We start from the raw sequence: 16197 nt of genomic DNA, 5'->3' as shown, positions 1-16197 counted from the left end.
AATGATTACTTCAAGTGCCGGGTTTTAGATGTTTCAGAAAGGACAGGGAGGGAGGCAAAAGAGATGGGGGCTGTAGATCAGAGATAGTGTCACGGCTTCAGAAAAGGTGGATGCCATGGAGGGATTGTCTACGGAGTCTCTGTTAGGAACAGGAAAGGGTCAATAACATTACTGGGTGTTTTTTATTGGCCGCCAATAGTAACAGGGATATCAAGGAGCAGATAGGGAAACAGATCCTGGAAAGGTGTAACAATAACAGAGTTGTTGTGATGGGAGATTTTAATTTCCCAAATATCGATTGGCATCTCCCTTGAGCAAGGGGATTAGATAGGGTGGAGTTTGTTAGGTGTGTTCAGGAAGGTTTCTTGACACAATATGTAGACAAGCCTACAAGAGGAGAGGCTGTACTTGATTTGGTATTGGAAATGAACCTGGTCAGGTGTCAGAACTCTCAGTGGGAGAGCATTTTGGAGATAGTGATCATAATTCTATCTCCTTTACAATAGCATTGGAGAGAGATAGGAACAAACAAGTTAGAATAGCGTTTAATTGGAGTAAGGGGAATTATGAGGCTATCAGGCAGGAAATTGGGGGCTTAAATTGGAGACGAATGTTCTCAGGGAAAAGTATGGAAGAAATGTGGCAAATGTTCAGGGGATATTTGTGTGGAGTTCTGCATAGGTACATTCCAATGAGACAGGGAAGTTATGGTAGGGTACAGGAACCATGGTGTACAAAGGCTGTAGTAAATCTGGTCAAGGAGAAAAGAAAAGCTTACAAAAGGTTCAGAGATCTAGGTAATGTTAGAGATCTAGAAGATTATAAGGCTAATAGGAAGGAGCTTAAGAAGGAAATTAGAAGAGCCAGAAGGGGCCATGAGAAGGCCTTGGTGGGCAGGATTAAAGAAAACCCCAAGGCATTCTACAAGTATGTGAAGACCAAGAGGATAATATGTAAAAGAACAGGACCTATCAAGTGTGACAATGGGAAAGTGTGTATGGAACCAGAGGAAACAGCAGAAGTACTTAATGAATACTTTACTTTAGTATTCACTATAGAAAAAGATCTTGGTGATTGTAGTGATGACTTGCAACAGGTTGAAAAGCTTGAGCATGTAGATATTAAGAAAGAGGATGTGCTGGAGCTTTTGGAAAGCATCAAGTTGGATATCATTATCGCCCGGGCCAGATGAGATGTACCCCAGGCTACTGTGGGAGGCGAGGGAGGAGATTGCTGAGCCTCTGGCAATGATCTTTGCATCATCAGTGGGGACGGGAGAGGTTCTGGAGGATTGGAAGGTTGCGGATGTTGTTTCTTTATTCAAGAAAGGGAGAAGAGATAGCTCAGGAATTTATAGACCAGTGAGTCTTACCTCAGTGGTTGGTAAGTTGATGGAGAAGATCCTGAGAGGTAGGATTTATGAACATTTGGAGAGGTATAATATGATTAGGAATAGTCAGTATGGCTTTGTTAAGGGCAAGTCATGCCTTACGAGCCTGATTGAATTATTTGAGGATGTGACTAAACACATTGATGAAGGTAGAGCAGTGGATGTAGTGTATATGGATTTCAGCAAGACAGTTGATAAGGTACCCCATGCAAGGCTTATTGGGAAAGTAAGGAGGCATGGGATCCAAGGGGACATTGCTTTGTGGATCCAGAATTGGCTTGCCCACAGAAGGCAAAGAGTGGTTGAAGAGTGGTTGTAGATGGGTGATATTCTGCATGGAGGTCGGTCACCAGTGGTGTGCCTCAGGAATCTGTTCTGGGACCCTTACTCTTCGTGATTTTTATAAATGACCTGGATAAGGAAGTGAAGGGAGGGGTTACTAAGTTTGCTGATGTCACAAAGGTTGGAGGTGTTGTGGATAGTGTGGAGGGTTGTCAGAGGTTACAGCGGGACATTGATAGGATGCAAAGCTGGGCGGAGAAGTGGCAGATGGAGTTCAACCCTGATAACTGTGAGGTGGTTCATTTTGGTAGGTCAAATATGATGGCAGAATATAGTATTAATGGTAGGACTCTTGGCAGTGTGGAGGATCAGAGGGATCTTGGGGTCGAGTCCATAGGACACTCAAAGCAGCTGCACAGGTTGACTCCGTGGTTAAGAAGGCATATGGTGCATTGGCCTTCATCAATCGTGGATTGAGTTTAGGAGCAGAGAGGTAATGTTGCAGCTATGTAGGACTCTGGTCAGACCCCGCTTGGAGTACTGGCTCAGTTCTGGTCGCCTCACTACAGGAAGGATGTGGAAGCCATAGAAAGGGTGCAGAGGAGATTTACAAGGATGTTACCTGGATTGGGGAGCATGCCTTATGAGAAAAGTTTGAGTGAACTCGGCCTTTTCTCCTTGGAGCGACGGAGGATGAGAGGTGACCTGTTAGAGGTGCACAAGATGATGAGAGGCATTGATCATGTGGATAGTCAGAGGCTTTTTCCCAGGGCTGAAATGGTTGCCACAAGAGGACACAAGTTTAAGGTGCTGGGGAGTAGGTACAGAGGAGATGTCAGGGGTAAGCATTTAACACAGAGAGTGGTGAGTGCATGGAATGGGCTGCCTGCAACGGTGGTGGAGGCAGATACGATAGGGTCTTTTAAGAGACTTTTGGATAGGTACATGGAGCTTAGAAAAATAGAAGGCTATATGTAAGCCTAGTAATTTCTAAGGTAGGGACACGTTCATCACAACTTTGTGGCCGAAGGGCCTGTATTGTGCTGTAGGTTTTCTATGTTTCTATGTTTTAAGTTCATCATTGATATAGTTACTAACAACTAAACTGATACTGTGCAATTTTCAGCAATCATAATGATAATCTTTCCAGTTAAGCAGAATACAAGAAAAATTACAGAGCTCTTACTTACCCTGAATTTTTACATATTCATTACTTTCAACATTATGATCTGGAGCACACATAGATATGCAAAAAGATAAAAAGTGTCCTCACTCACTTATTCCTTCCTCTACAGTGCCTTCTTAACAATGTTCAATGTCTTCCGTCTTTTGAAACAAGCCATGCATAAGGAACTTATTGCATTAAACATTTTAAAATGTTCTATCTTCTCTAAGGATTTTAAAATGATTTTTATCTTATGTCAAGATAATAATAGTTAATAAATGTTGTAGACAAACTGTATACTGGCAAATTTTGGAATGACTTGGTTCCCGGAATCATAAAATAATACAGTACGTTACATGAGAGGCCATATGGTCTAGCTTATCGGTAGAAGCCTTTCAAAAAGCCAACCGATTAGTTCTGCTCCATTGCTCTTTTCCTTTTGCCTTGTATGTCTTTCAGTCTCAGACTTGGCCTCCTAGGTTATTACAGCAAGCTGTGTAAATAAAATTTGGTTCAGCTTCCCTTAATCTTTGACCCAAACTGGATCCTAAGAAGAGTGCTTGTAGTAAGGTGGAAACGTACATGCCTTGAAAGTACCAAGGATGCATATTTCCAGGACAAGTTTGCTCCACAGCAGTCCAGATGCATTGCGTGCTCAATGCATTTCTGTTCTAGAGATCACGTTAGATGCACATGTATGACACACATCAAAAAGCGCTTGGCTGAATTTACTTCATGCATTGAAAGAGAACATAATTTATAGGGATGGTGGCCCTTCACAATCAGTTTGTAACCTCAATGAAAACTAACTGCTTAGAGGCATTCTCTTTCAATTTGCCAGCGATTTTTTGAAAGTGAAAAGGAACTGTGACATTTGCCAGTCTGTTGCAACTACAGATTTTTAAAAAAACATCAAAATATTTTGTAAGAACTCAACTCTTTTTAAAAACTGAAGCAGGATTCTCAGCAGGCAAGATGAAAAATAGAATTCCCAGCAAGAGGGCTACGGTGGAATCGGTAGCAAAATCTTTGTACCTGCAAATTAAACATTTACATTAATTTTACATTAGTGTTTTCTAATTGACAGAAAAAATTCTTCTACATCTATCAATGGTAGCATCAGTCTTTCATGACTTATAATAACTTAACGCACATGTAGAGAGAGAAAAAAAGATAAAGATGACCTGATTCTGAATTAAATAACGCAATCATCAAAATACCCCTCAGAATAAAGTGTTGTCCTTTTAAAACTGAGTTGAGGAGGAATTTATTTATCTAGAAAGGTGGGGAATCTGTGAATTTCAATACCACAGAGAGTTGTGGATGTTAAGTCTCTGGTGTATTTAAGGCAGAGATTGATAGGTTCTTGATCAGTAAGAAGGTTAGAGGTTACTGAGAGAAGTGGGAGAATGAAGGGACCTGGGAATATAGATCCATAATTCCTTGAAAGTGGCCTCACAAGTAGATAACTTTGTAAAAAGAACCTCTGGCATACTAGCCTTCACAAATCAGAGCAATGAGTACAAGAGTTGGGTGTTATGTTGACATTGTATAAGTTATCAATAAGATCGAGAAAGTGCAGAGAAAATTTACAGGCATATTGCTTGGATTTCAGGACCTCAGTTATAGGAAAAGAATGTCTAGAATAAGACATTATTCATTGGAGCACAGAAGAGCAAGGGGTGTTCCTTATAGAGGTGTATAAAATTATGAGAGGTATAAATAGGCATGAGGCTAGAACTAGAGGTTATAGGTTAAGGTTGAAAGGTGAAATATTTAAGAGAAATCTAAGAATAAGCTTCTTCACTCAGAGGTCAGTGCAAGTGAGGAATGAGTGCCAGCAGAAGCGATGTGTGCAAGTTTGTTGTAACATTAAGAGAAGTTGGAAGGTACATAGTTGGGAAGGATTTGGAGGGATATGATCTGGGCCCAAGTTGATAGGAAAAGGCAGGGAAAAAAGTCAGCATAGACTAGATGGACGGAAGGGCAAATTTCAGTTCTTTAGTGCTCTATGACTCTAATAGGGCAGATAAAATAAATCAGACATGATTGAATAGTAGAATAGAGTTGATGGACCAGATGCCCTAATTCTGCTCTGGAGATGAGATGAGGCCTTCGTCTGTCAGGGTCAACCATGGATGTTGTGTCCTAGCTGTCTAAAAATGCAGCCCAGGGCAGTACAAGATAGAGAGCAAGTTGTTGCCCATGTAGCAAGCTCCCCTTCTCCACGCATCTGATGAACCCAAAGGAATAGCAGAGGCAGATATAGTTTGGCACCAGTAGTGTCACAGGAGATGCCAGTCAGCATTGAACTCCTGTTGGATTGCCTTGGGACTCCAGCTCCAGATTCCTTCGTTGGGGTATGTTCCCAAAGCCTTCCCTATGAGTGTATAGCCACAAGGCAGCAGAGATTTGAGATCAAGAGTTTCCCTTCTCCCAGATATCTTATGGTATGATGATCATGTAAGCCATAGTGCAGTAATTCAATGTGTAGGAATATTATCACTAAGCTAAAAGATCAAGGGTACAAGTCCTACTCCAAACTCTTTATTTTTCCACAGAAACTACCTAACTCTGAATATTTCAGCAGTTTTTTTGTTTTTATTTATCATTAAATTTCTCATTTTCAATTCACTTCATTGGCTTTGTCCTTTTTCTAAAACTTTCTGCTTCTATAAGGCTATTCATGGTAGATCATGAGACAGATCAATAGGTCATCCTTATCACACAGAGAAGGATGTTTCATTGTCATAGTATCGTGATTTCTATATGACAGACATTATTGTGACATTTATGATGAATCCAGATTACTCATTTGTATCATTAGTCCTGCAGCATGCTCCCTTAGATTAAATAATGTTTTGCTGCTGTTGTTAATGTTTTTGATCGTGCCTGATGACACCTCAGTGCCTGAGTCTGTGAAGGTTCCAACTATAGACAGAGCTGCTGCGAGCATAAGCTACCTCAATTGAGCTTTGAGCTATATGGAAGGCTTGAGCAAGTAGGTTTACTGACGTAACTAAAAGGAGGCAGCACGTTGTATCACTGTGCGTCACTAATGGCCTTCTAGTTTAATTGTTCTTTCAGTCTTCAGAGTAGTCAACTGCAGGAGTAAGCCCTTGGAAACATTTGATCCATAAATCTCTTCAAAGTGGTTTCTATTGTCTGAATGGCAAATGTTCCAGTTTCCATCCAAGTATGTTAACAGACTCCAGAGATGAAAGATCTGAAGGAAGTAAGCTCCACGATACTAAACAAAATACAGTCATGACATAGTGTTAAATTACACCACAGATGCTGGATGAAGACATTCCTGTGGCCATGATGGCAAAAAATACATACACTCAAACTGCTGGAGGAACTTAGCAGGCCAGGCGGTATCTATGGTGAAGAAAAAGCAGTTGACACCTCAGCCCAAAATATTGACTGCTTATTCCTCTCCATAGATGCTGCCTGACTCCCGAGTTCCTCAGCATTTTGTGCGTGCTACTTTGGAATTCCAGAGCCTGCAGAATCTCTTGTGTTTGAGGCAAAACAGTTTGTAGCCTTTCAATGTGTTGTATAAATACAGGAGATTAATGAATTTCTTTCAAAATTTTGACCCCTAAAGCTCAAATCTCACTATTCTCACTAGAACGAGAAGAAGACCTCCCTACTCCTGCTCCTCATTTGGATGTGGAAACTCCCGCAACACATTTGGTTATCTACCCAGCACACCAGAGTCTGTTTTGATGTCTGGGAGCAATGGTAAACATAATGGTGGCTCTTTGAGAAGCCTTTCCCTAAAAGACCTTGCTGCTGCTAAGGATCTGGAAGATAATCAGCTCCTACTGACACATGACTCATTGGCAAGTAACAGGCAACAGAATTAGATATGATGTCGTCAAGTTGGCTGAATATGTGTCATTCTGAAATACAACATATGGTGCACTAGTTGTACATCCTGGTGGATAAGACCCAGAATTAAACTCTCCAATGCAGTAACCCATTGCATTTTGAGATGAGTCCAAGATGTCCAAGATTAATGCAGATCAATCATGTTATGCACCGTATAATATTTCTCTGGTAGTAACAGAGAAGTCAACAGTGCCAGGAAAGGATAAAGTTCAGGAGTGGAGTTTCTGTTACACACATGCAGGGAAACAGAAGAAATAAGATGCATGGACAATAGGTAACTGCTGAAGGGAAAGTGTGAGTTTGATGTGTGAAGTGAGCCATAAGCAAGGTTACATATCCAGTGGGAATCTTGGAGACATTGCTATGGTTTCAAATGGCAAGAGCTGTATGTACATCTGGAAGGCGAATGAGAAGTGGTTAGGTGCAACCTCGTGTGTAGGGTAGTACATGTAACGAATGCTGGAATAGTGACATTGGACTGTTGCCAGATAACATTGCAAGCAATGGAAAATTCCATTTTACATCCCCACTGCTATGTATGTGCCAAGAATTGGCCGTTTCATTGATCTACACACATCTAGCTGTTTAGATGTATTTCCCTCCCAAGTGTGAACGGTCACTGAATAAAAAAGGTCTCCACCTCATTCAAGTGCTGGGTGATGACTCCACAGCTGCCAATAATTGCCATCTTTCCTAGTCTTTGCAATCTTGCAGTATGACCTATGCAGAGGCCTAGAGAGCTCCCAAATCACTTATTCAGAAAATCTTACTGCAGAGAAATAACAGATCAAAGTGCCAGGAGGGAAAGCTACTTCTCTCTCAGAAATACATTTCCAGTTTAAACAGGCCCTGGGAGTTAAACTGGAAGTTACATCCCAAATCTGGCAAGCTTCCAGAATTAGTCTCAACCTGTTCCTGATTAATTCCAGTGTATTTGATAGCTGAGTGGCTGAGGGAACAAATGGCATTGGTTTCATCATTTCTATACAATTGTTAATTCAACTATGAGTTTTGATCCCAAATGCAGAAAGGCTTTCACTTACTGTGGAAAAAGATTGGACCAGCCAGGGAAAAATCCAGGGTTACGCATAAACCACAATATTGCCATGAAGCAAAATATAATGAGGGTAACAATCTCCTGATACCTGAGACACACAAAGGTTTGTATTTATTTCAGTACGGCAGAACATTCAAGGATAGTTCATGAAATGTAGAACAAAGAATATAGAACAAATTGGTGAGAGATTAAAGAGGCATGGTTACAGAGATGGAGGGAGGGAGTTCCATTTACCAGTTATTGTCATTTATCCACTTACCGTCAGCAACCCCTACTCTGGTCTCTGCAACCCACCTCAAGGATTCTGGCCCAAAATATATTCCCCATCCCATTACTCTTGTACTCTAAATTAGTTTGATGTCCCACTGGTTTATCTGCCATTCTTTCTCAATGACTATCCAAGTCTTTCTTGCCTTTATTTTGCATCATGTCATCCTTCACATTCATTAGTGTCTTAACTGTTCTATTTGTCTGTCAATCCATCAAGAAAGGGTTCCAGCAAGGGCTTCTCATCAGCCTCCACCTTACCTTCAATCAGATTTAATTACATTAAGGATATGTCCATATACATCTGCAGCTTTTTAAAGGCCCATCTTTCAATGGTCAATTTTAAATTCTTGGACCTACAACCTACCATCCTATTCAAATCCAGTATAGCTTTATCTCACAGCATTCACAAAACCACGATGCCACAACTCATAATTTTTACAATGTCATTATTTCTTTTGGCATATGAAGTAAACAATAAGTTTACTGCACTCATTGAAATAAAAGTTCTCCATCTCCAGCCATATGACAACCTCTATTCCTTCACTTTATATTGTAACTGTGAAAGACTCTTGAAGAATATTAGGACTGATAGCGGGAAATGGAAGTTGATAGTAGATGTAAAAAATAATATTTTGTAATATGCATGAAACCATGCTTGCAGAGAACTTCTCCTGACAGAAGTGAAAAGCCCTGTGGTCAAAATTGTCCCAGCCAAAGACTTCAATTCCAAATGTGCTGGGTGTTGTCCATAATTTGGCTAGTTGTGTGGTGAGTTAAATACATTTAATGTTTCACATTCATAATCTTTGATCTGATCTAGGAAAAGCTAGAAATCAAATATGATTTAAATCACAGAGAAGAGGACATGGTGAGGAGAACAAAGAAAGTTCCTGTGATAGTTGAGGACCAAGAGGGATTAAATAATGCCAGTGGTGATAGGACCAGCTGAGAGTAGGTACTGTAAACTTGATTTAACTGCAGATGATTTACATGTACAGTGCCTTGGAAAAAAGTATTTGCCTCCCACAACCATTTTCACATTTTACTGTCTCATTTTAAAAATTTAAAATATGTATTAAAGTATGATTTTTGAGCTACAAAAATGTAGGTACAAAAACATTGTGCATCATGTCAAATCAAAAGAAAAATTCCAAAACCTGTCAACAATTTACTGAAAATTAAGAACCAAAGTTATGAGGCTGAAAAAAGTATTCATCTCCTTTGTAATTACTATGTTAACTTTCCTCAGGTGCAATATATTGTATCAACTTACTAACTCGCCAATTAGTTGATGTAGAAAACTGGAGGATTGCCTGTTTTCAATGAATTCATAAGAATAAATACTACCTCTCTCTGTAAGGTCCAACAGCATGGTAGATTTTCAACAGACCAAACCAAAGTGAGGACAAAAGTGCATTCAAGACAAGTCAGGGAAATTATGATGAAGAGGCAAAAATCTGGGGAAAGGTACCAGATCAACTCAAAGCCACTGAACATACCTTGGAGCTCAGTGCAGTCCATCATGAAAAAGAGGAGAAAATATGAAACCACAGCTACACTGCCAAGGTCAAGTCACCCTTCTAAACTTAGTCGCCGGAGTAGAATGGCACTTGTAAGAGAGGCTACTGTGATGCCAACAGTCACTCTCAGTGAGCTGCAGAAGTCAACTGGAGATGAAGTTCACAGCCCCACAATCTCTAAGGCCTTGCACCAAAGGGGTATTTATGAAAGAGTGGCAAGGGAGAAAAGAAAAGAAAAAAAAGCATACCCTTGCCCATAAAGGCATTCAATGAATAATTTAGAAGATACTGTAAAGAGCTGGAAAAAGGTCTTGTGGTTGGACAAGACTAAAGTGGAACTTTTTGGCCTCAACGCTAAGCGGTGCATGTGGCATAAATCTAATATTGTGCATCAACCAGGGTAACACTGTCCCTACTGTAAAGTACGGTGGAAGTAGCTTCATGCTATGTGGATGTTTTACAGCAGCAGGGACTGGAAATCTGGTCAGGATTGATGGGAAGTTTAATGTTGCTAAGTAGAGAGAGATCCTGGATAAAAACTTGCTAGCCTCTGCCAGAAAGGTTGAACAGGGAATGAAGCAACACACACAAAATACTGGAGGAACTCAGCAGGCCAGGCAGCACCTATGGAAAAAAGTACAGTCGGCATTTCGGGCTGAGACCCTTCAGCAGGACTGGAGGAAAAAAGATGAAACCTTGAGGGGGAGAGATGAAGAAAAGAGCTGTGAAGTTGATTGGTGAAAGAGATACAGGGATGGAGAAGGGGGATTCTGATAGAAGAGGACAGGAGGCCATGAAAGAAAGAAAAGGGGGGAGGGGCACCAGAGGGAGGCAATGGACAGGCAAGGAGATAAGGTGAGAAAGGGAAAAGGGGATGGAAATCGGTGAATGGGTGGGGGGGTGGGCAGTGCCATAAATTTGAGACATCTATTACACGCCATCAAGTTGGAGGCTACCAAGAAGGAACATAAGATATTGCTCCTTCAACCTGAGTGTGGCCTCATTGCAACAGTAGAGGAGGCCATGGATAGACATGTTGGAATGCGAATGGGAAGTGGAATTAAAATGTATGGCCACTGGAAGATCATGCTTCTTCAGCCAGATGGAGAGCAGGTGTTCAGTGAAACGGTCTCCCAATCTACATCATCTCTCACTGATATACAGGAGGCCACACCAGGGGCACTGGACATGGTATATGACTCCAGCAGACTCACGGGTGAAGGGTCGCCTCACCTGGAGGGACTGTTTGGGGCTCTGAATGGCAGTGAAAGAGGAGGTGTAGGGGCAGGTGTAGCATTTGCTCTGCTTGCCAGGATAAACGCCAGGAGGGAGATCAGTGGGGAGGATCCAGTTGACACTGGAGACGAGTAAGGAACAATCTCCATGGAAAGCAGAACATGGGGGGTGAGGGAAAGATGAGCTTGGTGGGGGGGTCCCATTGGAGATCGCCAGAGTTCTGGAGAATTATGTGCTGGATGCTGAGTCTGTTGGGGTGGTAGGTGAGGACAAGAGGACAAACTGTCTCCAGAGATAGAGACAGTGAGATTGAGGAAGGGGAGGGAGATGTCTGAAATGGACCAGGCAAATTTGAGGGCAGGGTGGAAGTTGGAGGCAATGTGGATGAAGTCAGCGAGTTCTGCATGGATGCAGGAAGCAGCACCAATGCAGTTGTTGATGTAGCGCAGGAAAAGTGGGGGATGGACACCAGTGTAAGCTTGAAACATAGTCTGTTCCATGTAGCCGACAAAAAGGCTGGCATAGCTAGGACCCAAGGGAGTGCCCATGACTACCCCTTTTGTTTGAAGGAAGTGGGTGGAGCCAAAGGAGAAATTATTGAGAGTGAGGACCAGTTCTGCTAGATGGAGGAGGGTGATTGTGGAGGGGAACTGGTTACGTCTGGTGTCCAGAAAGGAACGGGGAGCTTTGAGGCCTTCCTGGTGGGAAAGTATATAGGGACTGGAAGTATATAGGGACTGAACATCCATAGTGAAAATAAAATGATAGTGGCCAGGGAACCTGAAATCATTGAAAAGATCCAGAGCGAGTGAAGTGTTGCGGACATAGGTAGGAAAGGACTGAACGGGGGGTGGGGGAATGAAGCAGAGTCCAGGTATGCGGATATGAGTTCACTGGGCAGAAACAAGCTGAGACAATGAATCTACCTTGAAAAGCGGGTTTGTGGATCTTGGGTAGGAGGTAGAAACGGGAAGTGCGGGGTGCAGCAACTATGAGGTTGGTAGCAGTGGATGGGAGCTCTCCAGAGCTAATAAGGTCAGTGATGGTATGGGGGATAATGGCCCGGTGCTCCTTGTGGGATCTTGTTCACAGGGTTAGTAAGAGGGGTGTCTGACAATTGTCACTAGACCTCAGCAAGGTAAAGGTCAGTGCAGCAGTCTACTACAGCACCCCCTTCCCTTATCTGCGGGTTTGATGGCGAGGTTAGGAATGGTGTGGAGGGAGTGGAGAGCTGATCGTTTGGAAGGAGTGAGGTCAGAATTGGAGAGAGGATGCTGAAGTCAAGACAGTTGACGTCCCATTGGCAGCTGGCAGAGAAAAGATCCAGAGCAGGAGAAAAGCAGAGCAGGGTGTCCAGGAAGAGGAGGAGGGTTGAAGACAGGAGAAGGGGTTATTGGAGTGGAGTGAAGAGTCCTTGCCAAAGGCATAGGCTTGGAGATGCAGGCAGAGGAAACAAATCTCAGTATCATGGTGGGTGCGGAACTTGCTGAGGCGTGGGCGCAGGGGGACAAAGGTGAGGCCCTTACTGAGGGCAAAGGAAACGGTGAAGACCCGGCATGGATAAGAGCTGGGCTTAGAGGAGGGATGGGGGTTGGGGTGTTCAGGGAAGGTGGAGTGAGAGGAAGATTGAGTCTCAGAGGGCCCAAGGGCTGGCAGTGTGACCTGAGGGACACAGGATTGCAGAGTGGTGGTGGGGGAAGGGGAAACGGAAGTTCCAGCGGCTGCACATGAAGTCCCAGCCTGGAGGTCAAGGTTGGAGTCAGAGTTGGAGTTTAATACTTATGAAGTTAATTAATACTTATGAAGTGCTGACATCTCAGTTTTTGAATTTTTAGTTTTTCGTACTTCACAATTTTCTCTATTTTTGGGAGCACTACTGTGAAAATCAAATCGAATCAAGTTTAATTATCATTCAAACTATACATGGATACATCCAAATGAGACGGCATCCCCCTGGGGCCCAGGTGCATAACATACACTCTGGAGTGCCAGCTCCTCCTTCTTCAAGCTAAGTGCTGGCTTCTCCTTCCCTGACTCATCTGCCAGCCCCTTCGACACCCCGGCTGGCAATGAACAGATCACTGATGTGGTAGACTTGCTGTACCTGTTGTTCTTGGAGTCCAGTATAGTCTTAAAATGATAAAGAACAAATTTTCAAAAGAAAAATCCTCCTTTGGTTAGCCCCCAAAAGGCCATTGCGATTGAACACGCCACCATCTTACCAGTAGAAAGGGAGCATGTGATTCACAAATAAAAATTTTCAATTGAATTGATCAAAATTGCTGGTTGTAATATTTATGTGAACAAATATTCGGGGGCTGAATACCTTTACAAGGCACTGTAAGGGCAAATCGGAGGACAAAGGAGAGAGGAAGCATTACCGGAAATGTGTGATACAGGAAAGCACAGTTGCTGAAAATCTGAAATAAAGAAGGATGTTGGAAACTTTGCTGGTCAGGCAGCATCCATGGAGAAGTACAGCTGGAATAGTTATATTACAAACTTCCATGAAAACTAGCTAGTGTTCCTGGAAGTTACACTGAGTATGGTGAAACAATATAACAGAGAGAGAAAGGGGATAGATAGAAAGGGAAATATAGAAGAAATGGGAGTGGGGGAGGGAGGGGAAGGGGAGGGAAGGGGAGGGGGAGAGGTATCCCAACTGATTTATTTTCCTCACGCATATTGAATCAGCACCTCTATCCAACACCTGGATAGACTAAGGGCCCTTATCTTCCATCTTGAATAGACAGCAGTCAATCGTTCACAATACCACCCATTTTTGCCTTGCTTATCTACTTCTCACATCAATGAGTTCCCCTTCCACTGCTGGGTTCCATTTCTTAGACAAAACTGTGAGAATTATTTTATGCCTAAACTTTGGAAAGTTATGAGGATTACACCTTGTGATTGTCTTTGACTTCTGTTTTCTTAACTGCATTTTTATGTTGCTGCAAGTTCCTTTCCACTCCCCTTTCTTTCACCAATATATTGATCATTTTCATCCTGCCACAGGCATTCCCATTGTACTCTCCATCTCTTCCCATTCTCTGCAGTCTAAAATATTTGATTGCCACTCTCTCATTCTGAAGAAAGGGTATAAACCTGAAACATTAACTTTATTGTTCTCCCCATAGATGCTGTCTAAGCTGATGAACATTTCCAGCATCTAATGTCATACGGATTTTACACACGTAGTGTTCAGCTGTTCTTTGCTTCCTCTGTTTATGTGTTGAGGTCTAAGAGTTACAGCATCTATAGTCTTTTGGACTAGACATAATGTTTTGGTTTTAAAAATTAATCATAATCATAAATGTTTTGTCACTGAGAATAATGCAGTTTCCAATATACAGATTAATATAGATTGCCTTTTTGTAAGTCATTTGCTCAGCAACCCTTTTTCCACTACCTCTTGAAAATTTCAGTGGCAGGCAGAATTGTGATTAATTATAACTTTGACTAATCCTTATTCTGAGTTAGGAAGCAGGAACTCTGCCATCTGTGCTAAAAAAAAAGTAAGCCATCACGTACAATTGTTACCAATAGCATTTCCAACAGAACAAATTTAATAAATACACATTTCAGTCTACTAATGATAATTTCAGTTGGCTTACAATTTTTACTAAACCATAAACAAAACAGAAACTACATTGAAAAGAGAAGTTAGATCTTGGATACTGGAAGCATCAGCTTTTATAATTAATAATTGATCATTTATACTGTTTCCGCTAATGAGAGAGCTTAGGAAACTTAATTCATTCATTACATTTGTCAAGTTCACAAGTATTTCTTTCCAGTGTTTAATTGGTGGTGGTGATGAGATTCTAAATAACACTGAAATAGATTGGAATCTGACAGCATCAGTGCATGCACTATTTTTTAAATGTTTTTGTGAGATGGGGGAAGTCTCTCCATTTATAGTTCTGCAGCATTTTGCAGAAGGACTTCAACCTTCACAAAGATATGTTGTATCAGGCTAAGCAAAAATGCACTAAAACATCTGGGAAAATGCTATAAACAAGAGAGCATGGATCATGTGGAAACCAATAGCTTAGCTTTGAAAAATAAAGAGGTATCAACATTAACATCCAAAATGCATGAGTTAAGCTTTACTAATTTTTCATTATTTCATAACATAAATTTTTAGTCAGTATTTATACGGTATTGTGCCTCACCCCATGGGTCCAAGCTTCCTGTATTCCTCTTCAATCAATTTTATCAATGCTTTTTCTCTGTTGCTTTTTTCTTTGCAAAATTCAAATGTCTTTGAAAAGCTGCATTGTTTTAATGAAGCCGGTTAGACTGACAATATAAGTTTGAAACCATATCAAATCCAAACAAGTGAACTACTTTTGACATTACCAATTGCTAAATGTTCAGGGTACACAAACGACATTCAATTGTTCATCTTAGTAAAGAAGATAAATAAATTAATTATCTACCAACTTAAAACAAGCCAGTACATGTTAGTTTTAGAAAATCTGTGCATGAGTTTTTTAATGTGGAGGTCCTGAATTGCTCTCAATCTTCTGCTTGGTTTCTCACCTTCTCCAGTGCAATCAGAAAATATCTCTTCAACTAACAAAGGTTTTTCATACTTTTTAACTGGAGCCAATGTGATTACCCCAAGAACAATGTGAGTTTTAATTGGACATTCAACTATCAGAAATACAAGACAAATGTAATCAAATGTGGGGCCCTGTGTACACTCAGCAGTTGAAGCACTTGTGGTAAGCACATCCACCAACAATAACTTTCCCTTTGTAACCTGTGACATTTGAAATTGCTTAGAAAAATTAGATTGGAAACTAATTTTCATGGCAGAGATATACTATGAATTGGTAAAAAAATGAAGTATATAAATCTAGTCAACTCCATCTTGGGTACTAGCCTACAAAGTATCCAGGACATCTTTAGGAAGCGGTGTCTCAGAAAGGCAGCATCCATTATTGAAGACCTCCAGCACCCAGGGCTCACCCTTTTCTCACTGTTACCATCAGGTAGGAGGTACAGAAGTCTGAAGGCATACACTCAGCAATTCAGGAACAGCTTCTTCCCCACTGCCATCTGATTCCTAAATGGAATTTGACGCTTTGGACAATACCTCAATTTTTTAAATATACTGTACTTCTGTTTTTGCACATTTTCTAAATAATCTATTCAATATACGTAATTGATTTACTTGTTTATTTATTGTCTTATTTTATTAATTATTTCTCTCTCTCTCTCTCTCTCTCTCTCTCTCTCTCTCTCTCTCTCTCTCTCTCTCTCTCTCTCTCTCTCTCTCTCTCTCTCTCTCTCTCTCTCTCTCTCTCTCTTTTTTTCACCCCCCCCCCCTCCCCAGTAGATTATGTATTGCATTGAACTGCTGCTGCTAAGT

General features: G+C 41.4%; 1 protein-coding gene across 1 annotated transcript in view; it reads right to left on the bottom strand.

The window, feature by feature from the left end:
- Positions 1-16197, bottom strand: part of slc13a1 (solute carrier family 13 member 1) — a 53707-nt gene that overhangs the window by 18382 nt on the left and 19128 nt on the right. Inside the window, exons 9-11 of the mRNA XM_073059120.1 lie at positions 14993-15091; positions 7778-7879; positions 3775-3872 (exon numbers count right to left, since the gene is read on the bottom strand). Coding sequence (XP_072915221.1) covers positions 3775-3872; positions 7778-7879; positions 14993-15091 — 299 coding nt within the window. The remainder of the gene's footprint in view (positions 1-3774; positions 3873-7777; positions 7880-14992; positions 15092-16197) is intronic.

Source organism: Hemitrygon akajei, chromosome 10, assembly GCF_048418815.1.
Source record: "Hemitrygon akajei chromosome 10, sHemAka1.3, whole genome shotgun sequence".
In the NCBI taxonomy this organism is placed as follows: domain Eukaryota; kingdom Metazoa; phylum Chordata; class Chondrichthyes; order Myliobatiformes; family Dasyatidae; genus Hemitrygon; species Hemitrygon akajei.
This window is presented reverse-complemented; position numbering and strand designations above follow the sequence as displayed.